This window comes from Raphanus sativus, chromosome 1, assembly GCF_000801105.2.
Source record: "Raphanus sativus cultivar WK10039 chromosome 1, ASM80110v3, whole genome shotgun sequence".
NCBI lineage: Eukaryota > Viridiplantae > Streptophyta > Magnoliopsida > Brassicales > Brassicaceae > Raphanus > Raphanus sativus.
Window position 1 is genome coordinate 4,935,925 of NC_079511.1, and position 19,315 is coordinate 4,955,239.

The following is a 19,315-nucleotide window of genomic DNA, read 5'->3' on the forward strand; positions in this document are numbered from 1 at the left end:
TTTGATTTGTTCTAGTAGTTTTTTCTGTCAGCAATGTTTTTTTTGTCAACAAGATTTGATACCACAACTCAAACTATTTGGTTGATGTTTACTTATTTTTTGTTTAGTTTCAATAAGCTTTAGCTAAATTATTGGAGAAAAAGAAAGGGAAAATTGCCAATAGAGAACAAAAAAATAAGGGTGTTGTCTCTTTGGTATAAATTCCTTTTTGTCCAATTTTTCTCTTTTCTACCCTTTGTATTTCTGAAAACTAATGAAAAAAATACTTTTGTGAATCAAAAAAATATATTAAAAATATAAACAATTAATAAAACACCTATATACACAAGCTGGTATTTTTTCTTTTTTCAAAAAGTTAATAAATAAAAATTTGAAAATACGTTCTACTAAAAGTAGAATGTGCCTTCTACGGAAAATGGTATAGTAGAAAGCGATTTCTAAAATAAACACGTTCATCTACTATTTTTAGAACGTACATTCTACTATTTACTAATTTTCTAAAAACGTGGAATGCGCATTCTACTAATTCTAAAGCTATCTACTTTTCGTCCGGAAACATCTTCTACTTTTATTAAGTATTCTAAATTTCGTGGAATGTATTTTCTAAAATGTACTATTCCGTCTACTAAAAGTAGAAAGCGTATTCTAGATTTTTGTCAATCTTCTAAACTTTTAGAAGACGCTTTCTACGGATAAGATTATCTGATTTTTGCGAAAATTAATGAAAATTTCAGTTAAGGAAATATTCTAAAAATCTCCTAAAAATATTCTAACTTCCTAAATCGTGTTATTTTCGATTTTACTTGTCAAAAGTTTTTTAAAAATGATTTTCTCTTGTCTTCTTCATTAATCTATGGTTTTTCCATAGTTTTTCTTTTGATTTTTTTCACAAATTCATGTTCTCTATGATACATATCTATACAACATGTGGTGTTTTGAAATTATTTGCAATTTTTTGTAAAGTTTTATTTTTATTATTATAAGTTTACAAATTTATTAAAAGTTTTATTAAAAACATTTTTAAGAGTTCTATTTTTATTAAAAAGTTAGATAAAATTAAAAAGATTATAACCGTTTTAAACTTTTTATAAAAATAAAACTTTGTAAAATGTTTTTTATAAAGTTAGTTTAAAGTTTTTATGAAATTTTTTTTGTAAAGTTTTATTTTTATTTTTATAAAGTTTAAATTTTTATTTAATTAAAGTTTTATTAAAAACGTTTAAAACTTTTTATAAAAATAAAAAATTGTAAAATGTTTTTTAATAAATTTATTTAATGATTTTTATTAAAAAAAATTGTAAATTATTTTTAATTTTACAAAGTCTATTTTTATTAAAAAAAATTAAACTTTTTTATTTTATTTTCCCTTTTTGAAACGTTTTAAATTAAATTTCTAAAAAATTCTTCTAGTTTAATGTGTTTAATAAAAACTTTAAAAAACTTTATAAAATTTGTAAACTTTATAAAAATAAAAATCAAACTAAAAAGTTATTAATAAAAAATTTAAACAAACTTTATAAAAATACATTTTAAATTTCTTTATTTTTATTAAACTTTTTGATAAAATTAAAAAGTTTACAAATATTTTAAACTTTTTATAAAAAATAAAACTTTGTAAACTGTTTTTTATTAGGTTGATTTAACATTTTTAAATTATTTTTTATTTTTATTTTATTAAGTTTTACAAAGTTTATTTTTATTAAAAAATTTAAAAGTTTTTATTTTTATTTTCCCTTTTTAAACGTTTTTAATTATTATCTGTTTTCAATTATATTAGCTTAATGTGTTTAATTAGATTAATCAAGGGTTAGTTTTGGGATTATGAAAGAAATTATACTAAAAGGACAACTAAATGATGGTTTTATACCATAGGGACAACCATGCTGAATTTTTGTTCCGTTTTGGCAATTTTCCCAAAGAAACACTTACTATATTAAAAGTTCAAAACTTATCACTATTATTTTTGTGTGGTGGAACCTTTTGAAAAAGAGAGACGATTTCATAATTGCACTTTGTAGAAATCATACTAACAATTAAGAATTCTGGTTTTGTGTTTACAGTTACACCTTACTACACTGTTTACCAATTTCTTAAGAAAATGATATATTTAATTTGTATCTTGTTGTTTTGGTCATGTGGTGGGGTTTGAACAATCAATGGTACTAGTAATTCTTTTGGCATGCCTGCTTTCTTCGTTTGAGATAAGATTAACTTTTTATATTCATGTGTGACTATATCTGCATGAGCTATTATTACTGACCCGAGTAATAACACCAGCAAATGCAAGCCGTCGACTACTAGTTTTGCACCTTGACTAAGCTTAACAAAGTATATTGGTGTTGTTGAGACTATATGCAAAAGGAGAAAATGCACAACACCATGAAGACATGGGCCAAAAATGGTCGATTATGTTTCGTCAAGCCCAGTTGAAGGATACCTCCCGCTAAGTGACACAAGTAACAATAATGCAAGGAGATTACAACCCCAACGTCTTCAATATTTGAAGAGAACTATCCTACCATTGTTTTGCTCATACCAAGATGCCAATCAGATTAAACCGAACCAATACCACATACAAATACCGAATTAAAATTTAATTTTACTAAATTCACAAATGCAACTAGAAAATTATAGACCGAAAACTAGTAGAATAATTGTATTTCTAGTCATTTTAAACATTTTAAGAAATCAAAGTTGTCAAATGTAAACATGATCTCTCACTCTACATCATTAGCAGTTCAACAACTATAAAACCATTGATATTAAAAATGAACTGAAATGTCACCATTAAAATGTTTTTCTACACCATATCAAACAAAATTAAGATGGATTAGGATTCAAGTCAATAGGGTAACCAGAGGTTGACTATATCAATTCAGGCGTTATGTTAATGCGAACAATCATTGTAGTACTAATATACAAACAAAAATTAGTTATGACTTATGAACTTGAACGATGCATTAATGTGAGTTCGAAATATAGGTCTCTTTAAAAAGTGTTTATAGGCGAAATGTATATCTTGTAAAGTTAGGCTTTTATTATTGTCCTTAATGTTTAAGATGGTCTCTCATTATCCCCAAAAAGCGAAACAAGATTAAAGAATGCAAAGGGTACTTTCTGGTCACCTGTTACCTGAGGATCCAAGGCACATAACGAACGTTTCGCTTAAATTCAAAATCACAGTAGCTTCATTTTACTCTAAAAATTTGGTTTTGATCCCTCCCAGCATTTTCTGCCCTACCAAATTTCAATCCGTTATAAATCATATAGCCTTCAAAACTCACGAATCACGATACTAGAAACTGTTGAAAAGCAAAATCTTTACAATGCTTTATCCAAAAGGTGAGCCTAACTAGTAAAGAAAATTGCCATATGAAAAAAAAATGTTTGAATGGTCTACCAAACATAATATAGTAGAGTATCTGTAATGTGAAAATTCTAAATCTCAAGTGTAAAAGGGACTTTACTCAATGGTAACAAAGTTGAAGGATCCCACTATTGTTTAACACTAAGATTTGAAACAAGATAGCAGAATCTCATAGAGTTTGTATATACAAGATGTGAGTAAGGCTGTGCTTGTGGATACACAAATCAGAAAATATCAATCAATTTGATCATATGTACGATGAATTAGTTTTTGTTATTTGTTACATGGACACTTTTGTCTATTTCTCTGTGTTATGAATAGAAAAAAAACTCATTATATACTACTATATAGTTTTGAGTATCAATTGTCTAATCCAAGATATCAAATATTGATATGTTTTGGGACATAAATGCGCATAAGAATTATATTCGATTCGTTTAGCAATCAACTATTTGACTGGATTAATAAATAATTCCACTGTTAAGTATTTCATGTAGTTTTTTTTGTCGATGTAGTTTATCTATATATAAAAGAGAGTTGAATCTCTCCTGCTGACACATCAGCGTCCACGTCATAAATTAGAAGTCTCACGAGTTGACACATCAGATACGCACCGTATCACTTAAACTTTGTTCTCTCGAAATGGGCTTCGCAGTGGGTTTCGTCCAGCGCAAATAAAATGCTCTTCGGCACTAGGCCCATCGACACTGTTCTACGGAATCCCTAAACAGATGTTCTCCTTCGTGTTCTTCGTCTGTTTTCATTTGGTGTTGAGACTTTCTAGATTCTGTAACGGTGTTTGTGGTTTAATCTTAAATCATCTTTATTCTCCATCCCACTACGAATCAACCTATTGCGCTCTTCGTCTGCTAGATCCTTATATATATAAACCTTCGATGCGTCGTTTCCGGCAAAATCTATAATCTTCCGGAGATCGCGATCTCTTCATCTCTCTGAAAAAGGCAGCGTCTTGTGGGGTTAGCAAGCTATTCGTCGGCGAGCAGGTGAGGCCAGCGACCATTGGCATTACCCGGAGCAACTACAACTTCAAGCTTTCTGACTATACAATGTCCATACGCTTATGGGTATTCTCAAACCTTGGATATATTATCAAATATATAAGATACTCCAATTTTTCTTTTTCTTTTCCAGCTTTAAAATACTCCAAATTTTGTGAGGCTCATAAATCCGTTCGTGGAATATAATTATTTATTTTATAGTTATAGTTTAACTTGCAAATGTATGATTATAAATACAAACAAAAGTAATTTAAAATATATATTATATTTTAACTATGTTTTCGCAAATGAAATTTCTATAAGTTCTATATGTATTAATGCTTTTAAAAATATTAATAAACTTTAATATAAATATAAATCACTGTTATAGAATAACTTACAAAATCCAATCAAATGATATAGAAGATTAATCTTATTTCTTCTAAGAATAGGAATAGATGAAGTAGAATAAAAAAACTTATATGATGTATAAATCTTTATAATTACACATTGTGAATGATATAGATGATATAAAAGGGAAAAACATTGACAATACAAGTTAGATCAAATATAAATAAACAAAAAAAACATATTTGGATATTCTCATTTCTAAAATAAAACTATACTGTATAGGAAAATTGGTCAATTGTAATAAAATTATGTTTTCATCAAACTAAAAACCCACAACAAAAAATATAAATAATAATTATAATAGTATGGTCTCACAACATATACATCAAATAAAAATTAGAACACATCACATTAAAATAAGTATATATTAAATGTTAAACAAAATAAAAATAGACATTTTAAACTAAATATTTATAGTATACATATATAGATATAATTATGTTTAAATATTTTAAAAATATATAACTGGTCCGGATCCGGATATACATGCCTAAAATTTCAGTATCCAGATCTTAATGTTTTTAATTTGTATATTAGCCGCTGAAATTATTTTATAGTTCACATCCCGCCCGTAGGGCGGGCCGACCCTAGTTACTATTTATACAAAGCATGTTAAAGTTGTCGATTAGTTGAAGATGATAACGTAGAGATACTTATATATTAATAGTCTATTTGAATTTAGTGCATGGTAACTTTTTGAGGGTCAAAGTTACCAAGCTTTTCTTTTTCTGCTTGCTTGTTCCTGCTTCTGATTTTTCTGTCAGAAAATATAATTATGATGTCAGAGAAGCAAATCTTTTGCCGTCCAACAACTCATACATTCATATAATTTTATTGTTTTTATCTTTACTCTTATAATTTATCGAAAATGAAAAAAATATATTTGAGATACAACCAAACAAATCTTGAAACTGCGAAACATATGAATACTGACTTACTGAGAGTAGATAAATAACTTTTTTTTTAGATAAATAACTTGAAGATATAAAACCAATACAAAGCTAAACAAGCTACTACTTGGATTAAAATCGGTTGAATTATTCTTCCCCGGAATATTCTTCTTCATAATAATAATCTCATAGAAAAATAAAACACTCTAACGACACAAGAGGATTTTCAAACGAATCATTAGAGGTAGAATAATCATTCTGACTCGGCCACTGACGATGACAATCTTGCTCCGACCCGTTTTTATTCGGATTAGGTCTCACCCGGCCCGGAGACTGACCTCTTTTCACCATTGCTACACCATTGTCCGTACTTGTTGCATAATGATTCCGACTCGGACCCACCACGACGGGCCTGTTGGTGGCCGGCGACCTGGACCTCCTCCTCTCTGACCTTCCACTCTGGTCTCTCTGACCCGTTCCCGATGGCACCAGCCTCACCGAGCCACCAGCTCCTTCTCCTCCTTCGGTGTTTCTCTTACGTGGAGACATGTCGGTTCTCCGGGTCGGGTAGTTATTAGCCATGACCCGGTCCCGATATTTCGCCGGAGACCTCTGTCTCACTCCCACCAGCTTCCTCTGTTTCCCTTCTTCCTCGTCGTACCCACCACTCACGATAGAAAGCAAACTCTCGCTCAAACTGCAGACTTCCGAGACCTCCGATCCTTTCCCCGGTTCAACCGAACCGTTCTCGGTTAAAACCGGGTCTGGATCAGCGATGACAGCTCCGGGTTTCTTCTCCTCCTCCTTCTCTGGAACCTTGTTTGTCGTCGTTTCCATTGCCGAATTGTCGTTTAGTGAAGTTACCAATGTGGTTTCGGACAAGACTTCTTTGACTACTGTCTCTTCCTCGACAACGGCTGCTAGAGGCATTGCTGTGTTCTTTCCGGAGTCAGGCTCATTTTTCTTGTCGGTGGTGGCAGTGGCTGTGGCGGAGATGCAACAACCCATAATAGTTACCGGCGTAGTTTTTTTTTTATTTTCTTTTGTGCTGTGTTATGATCCCTGCAGCAGACTTGATGTGTTGGGAGACATGTATGGGTATTTATCGGCAATATTTTGGATTTATTAAGTGAGAAAAACTAACTTTTCACCAAAGGTTTATATTTTTATTTATTAAACTACAGTGAGGCAAAAAAAAAGTTTAATGATGAGTTGATAACAGTGAAGAGTCAGGATAATAAGTCTTTTTTTTTCTAACATACAATTGTTGTGTGCCACCTAGCAAGTGGCTATATCGTTAACTACGGAAGCTATTTGAATTAAATTTAAGAAAATGACTAGTCATGCAAACCAAATAAAACCTGCTATCACCACTCCCATATGTACAAAACACCAGTCACCACCAGGCAAATTAAGCATAAAAGATTTGTTTCTTATGACATATTTCATTTTTTTACTGAGTAAAAACAGTACGACAAGTAATTAATATTGATATCTATCTTACTGAGTTTGTGCTGATACGATCTATGAGTACAATTTCATCGGTGATTGTGAATTCGTACGCCTTACTTTGCAGTGTCTTATTGTGCGGACTCGGTCAATCCAAACTGGGAAATCTAGACTCTGATTCAATCCGTCTTCTTTCACGAGTTAAGATACGCATGCTTTTAAAACTTCGAAAAAATAGAAAGTTTTATTTTGTTGCAAAAGCATATAACATACGTGGACTCTATAAAAAGTCATACATGTGAAAGACTTGTATAAGTCAACTTTTCCGAAAAATAATTGTACAACATATGACAGAAGTACCATTAAGAATGACCAGACGAAAAATAAAAGGTCTGCATTCAAAAATCCAAAACATTACAGATTCTTCACTCACCAACACAAAGAAAGATTAACAGTGTACCCACAAACCCAAGTTCCCAAGCCCATTTTGCATAACAAGCAATTTACCTGTTGATTTTTTTGTTTCGAACTGTTGATTTACAGTTTAAATATAGATTGAAGTAACTCCATTGAGAATTGTTTTTAGGAATGAAGACAGAGTTGTGTGTGTAAAGTTCCAAATCATAGAGAAGGAAAAAGTGACCACACTCTCTTCTCTTCTCTTCTCATGCAACTAGCAAATGACAGAGAAGCTCTAAGAAAAGAGAGGCAAATCTTGAATATATATGATTAATTATGCTAAGGGCATAAACCAGTTTCCTAATAATGCCTATGTACACAAAATACGCATAGATAATCTCCCGAACCCAATATATGTAGCGGTATCATCAGGAGAAAAAAAAACATCAGATGCCAAACTCAACTCAGCTCAGTGTGGTTGGTGGCTTGAAATGTTTTAATAAGCCAATGGTGGTGGTGATACGAGATAAAATAAACAAGTCTTTCAACATTCTTGAATGGAGTTTGAGTTGGAAGAATCACTCGATGAGCTATGTTGATGCTGAGACGGTGAGATGATGCGTTGAGGACATGGCACGGGCGCTGGATGCGCGATGAAAGTAGGGATATCATCTCCTGGCATCAATACCGATACACCGTTTGTGTATACAGTCATCTGAATGTTTAATACATCAGAAAATCAGTCAATTCATAAAATTCAAAACAAAAACAGAAACAGATAGAAGCAAAAGATTCTCATAATAAATTTATTTCATGAGCCAACAAAAACATTAGGAAACGAAAATTTGAGTGGGAGAAGACAATGACAGATCTAAAACATGTGTCATTGTTCCCGAACAGAAATTCAAGTTAAGAGCAAGAAAAGGGGCAAACACACTTGTCTTAAGTTTACATTTATGGGTCCTCCCATGTCTTGGAATGGTTCTATTCTATCTAGTCTCTGATCACATGGTTTGTTCCATAATCATGCAAAAATCAATCTATAAATGTCAGTCAGTCTTTATCAAACCAGTATGTCTAACAAGAAAACAAAGGTATAAAAAGAGATCCCACGATCGTCAGGGAAGAAGACCTAATTCAATCTTTGACCTGTTTCTCAAAACACAAGTGGGATTCAATGGCCGTTTTTGACCAATGTTAACCTACTATTTAATATTAAAAATAGACGAGGAACAACGAAGTCCCCATGAAACTATTATTCCAACAATATGACAATGAAAAACAAACTATTTAAAGTGTTACTTAATTTCTCTAATTCCATTCAAGTTCACATTTGGGTTACATGACAATAGAGTCAAGAAGACTATATGCAGCCTCCATTTAATCCACATGAACATGATTTAACTCTAGAATAGGAGGGATGTTAGGTTTCAAGAAAGCTTGTGGGGTCATTTGTGTTCCTAGGCAATGTCAGTCACACATGGGCTTATTAGACGTAGACGTTGGACCTCATTTTTTCTATCTACAACACGCATAGTTTTTGTATATACGCGTTACAATACTTACAAACGATTCAACAAACAGAACTTTATTACACTTCTCTTTCTTGTCTCCTTTAGTCATTATGAAGAGGCCAAAAAATATTAAAACAGGAGATTCTGAATGACGAAAGAAATCAATGAATGCATCACCATATATACATCTATATAGATAGTCAAATAGTGTATGCATGTGTGAGTGAAGAAGCTTATGAGACATCTTTAAATGTTTGATGATGTAAAAGCATGTGCAATGTTGGGTCTCTTTCAATACACAAATAGTACACAGAATCAAAACCCCTATGATGTTTTCTTCATTTCCTTTTGGAATGATGAACGTGTTCACATCAAAATGAAATAACCCCCAAACTTAAAAGATGTAAACTTTTATTTGGAATAATTAAATCGAAAGCTAAACCTTTTGTCTACACCAATTCGCATCACTAAAAACACACAATGAAGAAAAAACATAAAGCTTTCTTTAGTTCTTGTTTTGCTTTTACCAGATGTTCATCACACGTGTCAAAATCAGATTTGACAGGAATCAAAGTGTTAACACTCACTTTAACAGTACTAATCAGACAATAACGCGACAATTAAGGAATCTATGTTTACGACTTTATTCTTTGCGAAGCGAAAAGTAAAGTACTTGCCTTTGGAGATTGATAACCTAGCTTAGATGCTGCACCACTAAACCCGACCCGAGAATCCATACCCGAAAGGACCCGACCAGAAGAGGAATCTTGGTTAGTAGTGGTCGTGGTGGTGGTGGTCCGGATCAGTCTCTCGAAGATAGCCATGACGAGGAACATTGAGATGAGAATGGCTGTTGCGACGAACCCGAACGAGACGGCGTTGACTGAGTCGTCGAATCGAGATTTCCACGGCTCTTCTCGCCGGAGATTCATCGGAGCTCCAATGGGTGGCCATTGATGGTTCATGCTCGTCTTCAACCGCTCAAGCTCTCTCATTTCTGATATTAAGACAGAAGATAAGCTTTTAGTGTTGTTTGGTTTTTTGAGAGTTCGTTAGTGTCGAGACAGAGAGAGAGATGTGAGGGTGAGGGGGAGTGAGCTATGAGATGAAGAAGGAGAAGAAGAATGGGAGCAAAGTGGGGCTGATATGTGAGAATGTGAAAGTTTTGGGATTTTAAATAAAATTTGTAACTTTTCGGGGACACACATGTTGTCCTTTACTGCACAGCTTTCCCTGCAAAATTTACAAAGAGAATAGTGTTTTTTGTTTGCTAATTATACTTTTTAAAGTTTAATTAATGAACAAATAGCATACGTATAGGCAGAATCTTTCACTTTTATATTTTTTGATCACGACGAACATACTTTGTACCATTAACGACACGCGTGACTGGATGATTATTTTTAGCAAGCATAATTGGTTTATCCTAAAAGTATAAACTACACGTAATATATTAAGTCAGTACTTTATTTTTGCAGATCTAAATCAAGTGATTCCATTTGTCGAGAGAAGTACGAGAAGAAATAACATACTAATACTTTTACTATTGTTAGAATTATACAACGATCGATCTAAACGAAAACCTAGAATAAACACTACTTTAATCCGATTAGTCGCTTTTCTTGGTTTACTGGAAGGTTTTGTAAACGAAACCGAAGCAGCAGAAACAAGAAGAAGCAAGCAAATAGATGCTCTTAATAAAAAGTACACATGTGCTGGAACAAGATTAGAGATAGAGGGGAGGGGACAATACAATGCATCACAGTTCACAAGGGAGAACAAACTCCATTCCACAGTTTTTTTTTTTAACTTTATTCCTTCCACAAAGTTAAAAGTAGAATGATGGAAATACATGTCAAAATCTAAGCCAAGATTCAGAGCTAATGCGCATGAGCGTTGGAAGTCCAGTAAAAGTAATCCATCGTGCATGGAGTTCAATAATTGATAAGGTACTAGTGAGGAAAGATATCTCTGGTAACAATATCTTTTTGTGTAATTCACCTTCGTTTTATACAAAACCCTGTTATGACTTATTGTGTTTGTTCATACTTATTTGTTTTGTACCAATTTCTCTCTTGTTACATCAGCTACATATATATGGAATATCTTTCAGTGTATAATAGCTTCTATTATAAGAAATTAAAAATGTGTAGCTTAAATGTTTCATTGCTTAATATATATACTAGATTTTGATCCGCGCTTTTGAAGCGCGGGATATTTTACGATGAAAATTTTTACTAATAATTTAACAAATATTTTGGTAATTTTTAAAGAGTGTGTATTTAAAATATTTTTGTATTTAAATCAGTATTTTTAAATTCAACCCGATTGTGATTTATACCGGTTAATCCGGAGATCTGACAGTTCAATTTATGTTTTTAAAATATTCATATTAAAAAATCACTAAAACCCGAGACTAACCGATTGAACTGATGGATGACCGATATGTAATCTAATTGGATTTAAATTGTAAAAGTTTCATAATTTGTAATCTTATAATCGAAATTTTAAAGTTCACTATTTTGCAATTTATGAAATTATGACGTTTCTACAAAATTTTAAAGAGAAAATGATAGATATAAAATAATTAAGATTAATTATTGTATTATTTGGAAACATTGATAGTAGTATAAAAATATATTGTTTGGAAACATTGATAGTAGTATAAAGAAATAAGTATATTGTTTGGAAACATTGATAGTATTATAAAGAAATAAATATATTGTTTGGAAACATTGATAGTAGTATAAAGAAATGAACATTAGTGATTTAATGTATGTTTAATTATAAAGTATAAATGTGTATTTAATTTAAAAACTTACAAAATAAATGTCAGGTCCAACAGAATGTCTCTGTTTCAATAAGATGGATATATATATAATATACGAAAAGTGCCTTAACTACAACTAGTGAGGGTTTAGACTATTATGAATTTTAGACATTAGACTATCTTGAATATGTTTAGAATTTTAAAATGACAACAACGATTTTGTAAGGGAATCTAGAACTTCTCTGAATATTTAATTTCGTAAATTGTCTTTGCTTAACTTGTTGATAAAGATGACAAAAAAAACAAACTTGTTGATAAAATTTAAACCAATTAGGATTTTTTTGAACAGGATTATTTCAATAAATAAAATAAATCAGTGTATAGTACAATGATCATCTTTATAAGACCAACGCTGTAAACTTGTTAGCAACCTGAAATAACCCCACCATGGTGCATATGTTATTTTGATGTTCAAACTAAGACGTTTTATACGTGTTACGTTGCGAAATACTCAACTAACAAATTTGATTACCTCCAAGATTATCTGGCACTTTAACCCTAGTCTCTAGCAATAATCATATTTAGAATTTAATATTTATACCCAAAATGTATAACATACTTATAAAATACTAACTTTTTTAGAAAAATATGAAACTACAAGCACTGATAATCTGGAAAAATATAGAAAGAATGTCTTATTTTCTAGTATTTTCACACAACTTTGGTTTTATTTTTTCAGTAGTGGAAAAATATAGAAAGAATGTTTAAAATTTTAAAAGAAAAGAATATTTGATTCGTTGAGATAGTAGCAGACAAAGACCAAACAGTTGAACAAAAAAACAGAGTATCCGAAAATGATGTTGAGGCACTCTGCCCAAAGTTTCTTCTTCTTCCTCTTACTCTGTTATGTCTCTATCTCGTGACCCCCAAAATGTAAATTTCTCGCACGAATTCAGTTACCAAAAAAAGCTGCTCACTTTTTCTTCTCTCCCTCTCTTCTTTTTCTTCTGCTAAAACCCCCAAAAGACCTAAACTTCCATCCATTTATAAAGACCCTTTTAAAGCTTTACTATCCAGAAAGTGATTTATTTCCATTGTCTTTAAGTAAAATGAGATTGGAGGGTAGTTTCAAGGCGCTGAATCAGTACGGAAAGAAGATGTTCAGGAGAGTAAAGGAGGCGGTGATGAAGACAAAGAAGAAGAAGAAACAGACTATGTTTCAGTATGATCCATCTAGTTACGCCTTGAACTTCGACGATGGAGGAGATGTTCCTCAGAGATTATCCGGCGACTGTAAACACTGCAGGATTACTTTGATTTACGTTGTTTCTGTCAAATTTTGACAAATTCTCTTTCTTTCTCATTCGGTTACAGTTTTGAAACAGTCCACACTTGTTTCAGTGTCTCCCTCTCTCTCTCTTTGTCATTTTCCATCTTCTTTCTGTCATCTCTTGTTTTTTCCAGTGTAAGACTATTTTACTCAAAACTTGAATCCTTTTGTTTACAATGTACTCCAAATGATCGGAAGCTTTGGTTCTCTTAAACTCGAGCCGAGCTTCTAAAAATTGAGTTATTTATGAAACATTTTTGTTACTAATCCTTGAGCCAATTCCAACGTAGACACCGTGATTACTTGTTGAACACTTTGAAAAATAATGAAAAAAAAATAGTTATTTAAGATCACGAAACACTTTTTTGGTACTTAGCTACTCGTATTTCTTCGACCATTTTAAGTTTTTGATGAACAGTTAACATGGGATGTATCATGTATCAAGACTAACCGTAAATCTAAAAGTTTATGGGGAACAATGATTCTCATATGGTTAGACATGACTAAATGCTACTATAATTAGTTTAGCTTTGTGTTTAAATCACCTTGAATATGGATTTATGTTTATTGACTAATCTATTTGGCATCCATATATAAACCGCATACTTGAAAGAGAAGAACATTTGACTCACACCTAACACTTTTTTATAATAAATGTCAAATTCTTTGGGACATTTTTTTGCAGCTACCTATCTGGTTAGTTGAGACTTGAGAGATATACAAGCAAGACAGAGCTTGGGAAGTACATTAAAGAACAGTGAAATAAGTAGACAAAGAAGCAACTTTTGTGGTTCGTTGGTCAAACACCCAACAAACTTGAAAATCAATTTCAATAGCCCCTTTCACAAGTAGCTTTCTAGGAACCGTACACATGTTGGAGAATATAAGCCAAACAAGTAACCACCATTAAGAACACAACCGCATCTCTTGTTTACTGTTTACCAAGTGGTCCAATATTTTCATCAGCAAGCAAACCAGTGTATCATAAATGCAATGCCCAAAAAAGCTTCATCTCAATCAATTTATATACAATGAATCAATGGTTGGATTATCTATTGTGAATTTGTGATAGAGAAAGCTGAGGTTGCTTTTGTAAAAAGAGTGAAATTCACAATTATAAAGAACCATGTAATTGACCTGACCTGTATATCAGTTTCTAGTCACAATTAACTCAAATACATTGTTTATTGATAAAATATGAATATACACAACATTATATCAATGTTGTAATCAGGTTCACCGAACAACATCGAATGCATATCATCCCTTCGTAGATCTTCAACGTCTTGTATTTACTCTTGGCATCTTCGTACAACTCTTTATTCACCTCACTCCTCAGGATCAGTCACAGCATCTGCACACAATGAAAGGAATGCTAACATCTTTTTTTAGCTTCTTCCCCAAGTAATCCGTAACCCTAAGTAGCTCCATCACTGTTCCTAACCTCGGTATCTCACTGTACCTCATTGGATTTCTCTTCACCATGGACCATGAAGATGAGGCGGCGTGGCGGAGATGAAGAAGGAAGTCATGAACGAGTGAAGAGGTTGATTCCACGAGGGGAAGTGAAGAAAGTTTTGGAGCCGATTATGCCTTTGAGATTGAAGTAGTCTTCCTCTGAAGTCTCTCCCCAGGAATTGATCTCTGGCGCAATCTGATGATTGGACATTGATCCAAGTCGAAGCGTGACAGATTGGTTCCCTGAGACTGTGTGTCTTGTGGTTCTGAATCTTTTGAGGAACCGTGTCTCCGCCGAGTACTATTATTGTTGCTTTTGGTTTGGGCCTTGCAGCTGGGGCTGCTTATATGGGCTTAGAAGTAGTTGGGTGGAACAATTCAGGCCCAATTTTATTCGGATATGTAATTTTAGGATTACCTCACAAATCACGATAATCGTGTTTTGCCACGTGAAAAAAACTTTCAAGAATCATCTACCAGAGCTACACTACATAGGAGATGACTGATATCATAACAAAACCTATTTTTATGAAAATTCGTAAATGAATAATTCTTTTGGCTTTTGCTACGAAAATCGAACGTCTACAACAAATCAATTAGGATCGTACCGAGGAAGATTTTGTTTAACCAAAAACTTAAAATCCATAAAGATCAAACCAAAAACCTTGTGTGGGATCTTGTGATCGAATGATAAGTAGACATTAACATAGATATATGTCTATGCTTACAACCATTTGCATATTTAAAAGGAAGGTCTATCCATGAACTAAATATATTTTTAAAGATTAATCTAGATATTTTTATAGGTTTGGAATACCCCAAATTAAACCCAAAATGCCCTATCATGTAGACTTATCTTATCTTTTTATATATTTTTCTAATAATATTAATTTTAGTTAAAATATTTTCGTTTTAACTAGACTTATCTTATCCGTTTATATCCTTTTCTAACAAATTTTATTTTTAATTTAAATATTTTCGTTTCAACTACCTGCATTTTCAAATTGAAAAGTGAATAGTAAACGATTCCATATAACCTGTATGAATCTCTTGTTTGTTTGTGGAAGAGTGGATATAGTCAAAAAGGCAATTCAAATGAACTTATGTTATGCGCACTTTCAATCTTTGGATGGATAAGAATCACCGGTAAAAAGTGAGATTTTAGCAATACTTTGACCATCCTAACTGAGTTGGATTTCGACTAAGCACCATGTCCCATCCAATGGTATTGTTGTATGACAACTCATCTTATTATCGTGCAAACTTAACTCTCAGGACATGTTACTATAGTGTTAACACTACAAGAAAAATGCGTTTTAATAGCAGAACAGGATAGCGTTTTTTCGCTTTCTGCTGTGGTTGACATATCCGTTAGTTTTAGATAGCGTTTGTATTTTTGGAAACGCTATGATAGACCGGCATAATTAGAAACGCTATGATAGTATACATTTAATAGCACATAGAATAATAAACGCTACAATAACGTACTTTTTATATCCCTAAACCCTAAACAAACTGAACCCTATACTCTAAGAAAAAGAAAAATAAACACTAATACAGTAATAATTTTTATAATCTTTTAGAACTTAAACTCTAAATCTTAAATATAAAATTATAAACTTAAATATTTTAAAATTAAACATCAAACCTATATACATTAAATCTAAACCCTGTATTATACATAATCCTTAAATATAAAATCCTAAACTTCATATTTGATAGTTCTAAAATTTCAATACTAAAACATACATGTTAAAACCAAAATAAATTTATTATATGTATACTCCCAGAATTTCAACACAAAACCTTAAACTTTTTTTATCAAAAAAACCTTAAACTCTTAAACCCTAAACAAACACAATAAACTTAAAACCTTAAAATTTGAATAAACACAAAACTACCAAATCATTTTTTTTTAATTATATAATCACAAAATTCAAATCACACAAGTTTATATTTGAAATGTTAAATATGTTCTTATTTTTAAGTTCAAACCATTTGTAGATAAAAAAACCTTAAACTCTTATTTTAAAGTCATTATCCTAGTGCTCATTTCTTATTGGTTGATTCTTAAAATCTGGGATCTCTATTCTTGGCCATTGGATTACATAAATCAATGGCTAAGAATGCAATGTGGCTCTTTCTCGTTTAGCTTACTCTGTAAGCTTTTCTCTTCTTTTTTTTTTAATAACAGTGAACGCTTTTCTCTGTATCTCATCTAACAGATTCATTTTTTCTTCTTCTTCTTCTTCTCTCTGCACCATCCATGGCGTAAGGTCCACCATCTCTCCTATTTCAACCGTCTCTCACCACCACAAGTCACCTGCAATCACGTTCGTGACTTCGCCGAACCGGGGCGTCCAAGGCCAGCCAAGCTCCGTCAAGAGAATCCTCAACCTCTGTATCTCGCTTTTGAGAGTCGCCGCTCAAAGTCCAAGGAAGAACACGCCCTCTACAGCGCCGGCCCATGAGAAGAATCAGCGCCGTCGGAGACAAACCCTAGAACCCCATCGTCCTCCGAACGGAGGTAACCATCGACTAACGAGACACCAAGACTGAGACTGTTAGAGAAGCGCCTCTGATTTTCATAAAATCTTGTCTGCTCTGTCAGGTTGAGTGGATTCTAAGAAGCAAGGAGGTGGGGGAGACATAAACACAGTGGAGAAAAAACAAGAAAAAAGGAGAAGATGAAGAAGCTTGGAGGCCTCCACGACCTTTGCTATCCGTGGTTCGACGGCGGCGTTAAGAAAAGAGGAGGCCTGGTTTTCTTACTAGGTTTAGTTTTGGTTTAGTTTTGGTTTAGTTTTAGTTTAGTTTTGGTTTAGTTTTGGTTTAGTTTTAGTTTAGTTTTGGTTTAGTTTTGGTTAGGTTTTGGTTTATACTTTTAATTTGTAAATCATATTCTTTTTTTACATTAATAAAAAATTAAATATATAAACGAGTTTAAATTTTAATTATGTTTCTAATATTTAATTAATTTTTATTTTTATTTGTTTTTTTTTTTTTTTTTTTTTTTTATAATAAAAATAATAACGAAAATTATTCGCTATTAGAAAATATTTAATTGCAGATAGAAAAGCGCTATCGTAGTGGAAGAAAAGATAGCATTGTTAAAAACCGCTATGTAATGTCCTTCACCTATTATGACGGGCGATGATACAGCGCTTCAAAAACCGCTATCATATCGTTATATAGCGTTTTTCGTCCGCTAATAAAACCCATTTTTCTTGTAGTGTAATATATCTTTTTGTCTGCATGTAGACTCCTAGTCTCGTACATTCAAGTTTACAACCTCTAAAACTTCGCGAGTTTAGCCAAAAAGAAAATCACGAATTTCCTTCAAGCCCGATGCAAAGCATAAAGTGAAGCCATCAACTAGGATCTCAAGTTTAATTTTTTTTTTTTTTTGAGAAAATTGAAATATATTTAAGAAAATGTACTATTTTATAATTTGCGCATCGCTTTCCATAACGAGACCCGGTCTTGAACACATTAATAATATTATGGACGATATTTTTGTTCCCAAAAATGGGTACTGCCGCCAAACTTTTCTAGCATTCGACTCTAGTTGACACGTACTTGATAACATAACAGTATCGATGTAATGAGTAAGAGAATACGAATAAGTATACCGACGAATGGTTTATGTCACAGAAGTGGCTAAGGAATGTAAGCATAGTTTCTAGATGGGTCCAATTGTTGGGGATTATAACTCTCGCATATATAGGTCATGTCTCTAGCAGACTAGCAGTACTGTGTTTATATTCCATATATATGCTCATATAATCCTTCAAGTACTCATTTTAAAAGTTGGAACATATACCTTCTATCTTTAATAGTGACGATCATACATTCCATCTTTTCTCTCTTTTAGTGCGCATCATATACAATGTTAGCACTGATAATTTCATTGCTCTACTAATTTCCCGACCCGTTGTCTATGGATTTTATAAACTTGAGGCTTAATTTCCATCTACTAATTTATCAATAATCACATCTATTTTGGTATGTATAATCTTGTTTAGATAAACTTTGAGGCTCAATGTTTAGACATGCTTAGCTTTTGTTCTGGTATATGATCGAGAGTGTGTTCCCTTGATCATGGTTATTATTTGCTTTGAAAATTTGCTTTGAAAATTAGTATTCTTGATTTTAATTATTGTATATTATATAATAAAACATGAATTAAAGTATAGAATATGAGTGGTGGATTTTTATTGGAAAAGAAATAAAATGTAGAAATAATTAAATATGTATTTTAATAGTTAAAATATAATCTCTCTGTTTCAAATTAAGTGTTGTTGTAAAATGCAATTTTTGTCATAAAACAAATCCAATGCAATTAGTTTACCTCTTTTGTTCCTAATTAAACTAAGATAAATAATACTCTTTCCGTTTCATATTAAGTGTCGTTTTAGAGAATTTTTTTCGTTGCAAAATAAGTGTCGTTTTAGAGTTTCAATGCAAAATTTATTAATTTTATTCTCCATTCTATTAATCTATGGTTGAATTGTATCGGAAATGATGTTTTTATATTGAAAATATGCAAAATTAAATGCTTCTTAATCCGTGTGCACAAGTCTAAAACGACACTTATAATGAAACAGAGGGAGTAAATGTTATACAATTATAATGGTCAAACAATGGTAATTTTGAACATCTAACTAGTTTTTTAATTTGTGTGTAAAATTTTAGAACGACAACTAATTTTTAAAGAAAGAGGGAATAA

At 32.1% G+C, this 19,315-nt stretch overlaps 3 protein-coding genes and 2 long non-coding RNA genes across 6 annotated transcripts; 2 read left to right on the forward strand and 3 right to left on the reverse strand.

Moving 5' to 3' along the window:
• Positions 1–5,714: 5,714 nt before the first annotated feature.
• LOC108851843 (uncharacterized) lies at positions 5,715–6,763 on the reverse strand. The gene has a single exon (XM_018625315.2). The coding sequence runs from the start codon at positions 6,672–6,674 to the stop codon at positions 5,853–5,855; it is 822 nt and encodes a 273-aa protein (XP_018480817.2). The 5' UTR covers positions 6,675–6,763; the 3' UTR covers positions 5,715–5,852.
• A 1,056-nt stretch (positions 6,764–7,819) lies between these two features.
• On the reverse strand, positions 7,820–10,178 carry LOC130510235 (uncharacterized). Its single transcript, XM_057006652.1, has 2 exons — positions 9,706–10,178; positions 7,820–8,229 (listed from the first exon to the last, which is right to left on the reverse strand). Exons 1-2 carry the CDS (start codon positions 10,021–10,023, stop codon positions 8,059–8,061), a joined length of 489 nt encoding a protein of 162 aa, XP_056862632.1. The 5' UTR covers positions 10,024–10,178; the 3' UTR covers positions 7,820–8,058.
• A 2,484-nt stretch (positions 10,179–12,662) lies between these two features.
• LOC108858109 (uncharacterized) lies at positions 12,663–13,305 on the forward strand. The gene has a single exon (XM_018632088.2). It carries the CDS (start codon positions 12,908–12,910, stop codon positions 13,139–13,141), a length of 234 nt encoding a protein of 77 aa, XP_018487590.1. The 5' UTR covers positions 12,663–12,907; the 3' UTR covers positions 13,142–13,305.
• A 989-nt stretch (positions 13,306–14,294) lies between these two features.
• LOC130510251 (uncharacterized) lies at positions 14,295–14,987 on the reverse strand. 2 transcript variants are annotated; one of them, XR_008943932.1, is made up of 2 exons: positions 14,591–14,987; positions 14,295–14,482 (listed from the first exon to the last, which is right to left on the reverse strand). It is a non-coding gene; the product is annotated as an uncharacterized LOC130510251 (long non-coding RNA). The 2 variants fall into 2 exon arrangements; XR_008943938.1 differs by having other exon boundaries at positions 14,573–14,987.
• A 1,751-nt stretch (positions 14,988–16,738) lies between these two features.
• LOC130510267 (uncharacterized) lies at positions 16,739–17,571 on the forward strand. The gene is made up of 2 exons (XR_008943949.1): positions 16,739–17,113; positions 17,198–17,571. It is a non-coding gene; the product is annotated as an uncharacterized LOC130510267 (long non-coding RNA).
• Positions 17,572–19,315: the final 1,744 nt, after the last annotated feature.

Bases quoted from the DNA above. Each gene is read 5' to 3' on its own strand.
- LOC108858109 (XM_018632088.2), top strand. From the start codon at position 12,908: ATGAGATTGGAGGGTAGTTTCAAGGCGCTGAATCAGTACGGAAAGAAG.
- LOC108851843 (XM_018625315.2), bottom strand. From the start codon at position 6,674: ATGGGTTGTTGCATCTCCGCCACAGCCACTGCCACCACCGACAAGAAA.
- LOC130510235 (XM_057006652.1), bottom strand. From the start codon at position 10,023: ATGAGAGAGCTTGAGCGGTTGAAGACGAGCATGAACCATCAATGGCCA. The intron at 8,230-9,705 runs GCAAGTACTTTA...TTAAACATTCAG, and splicing joins TAGGTTATCAATCTCCAAAG to ATGACTGTATACACAAACGG.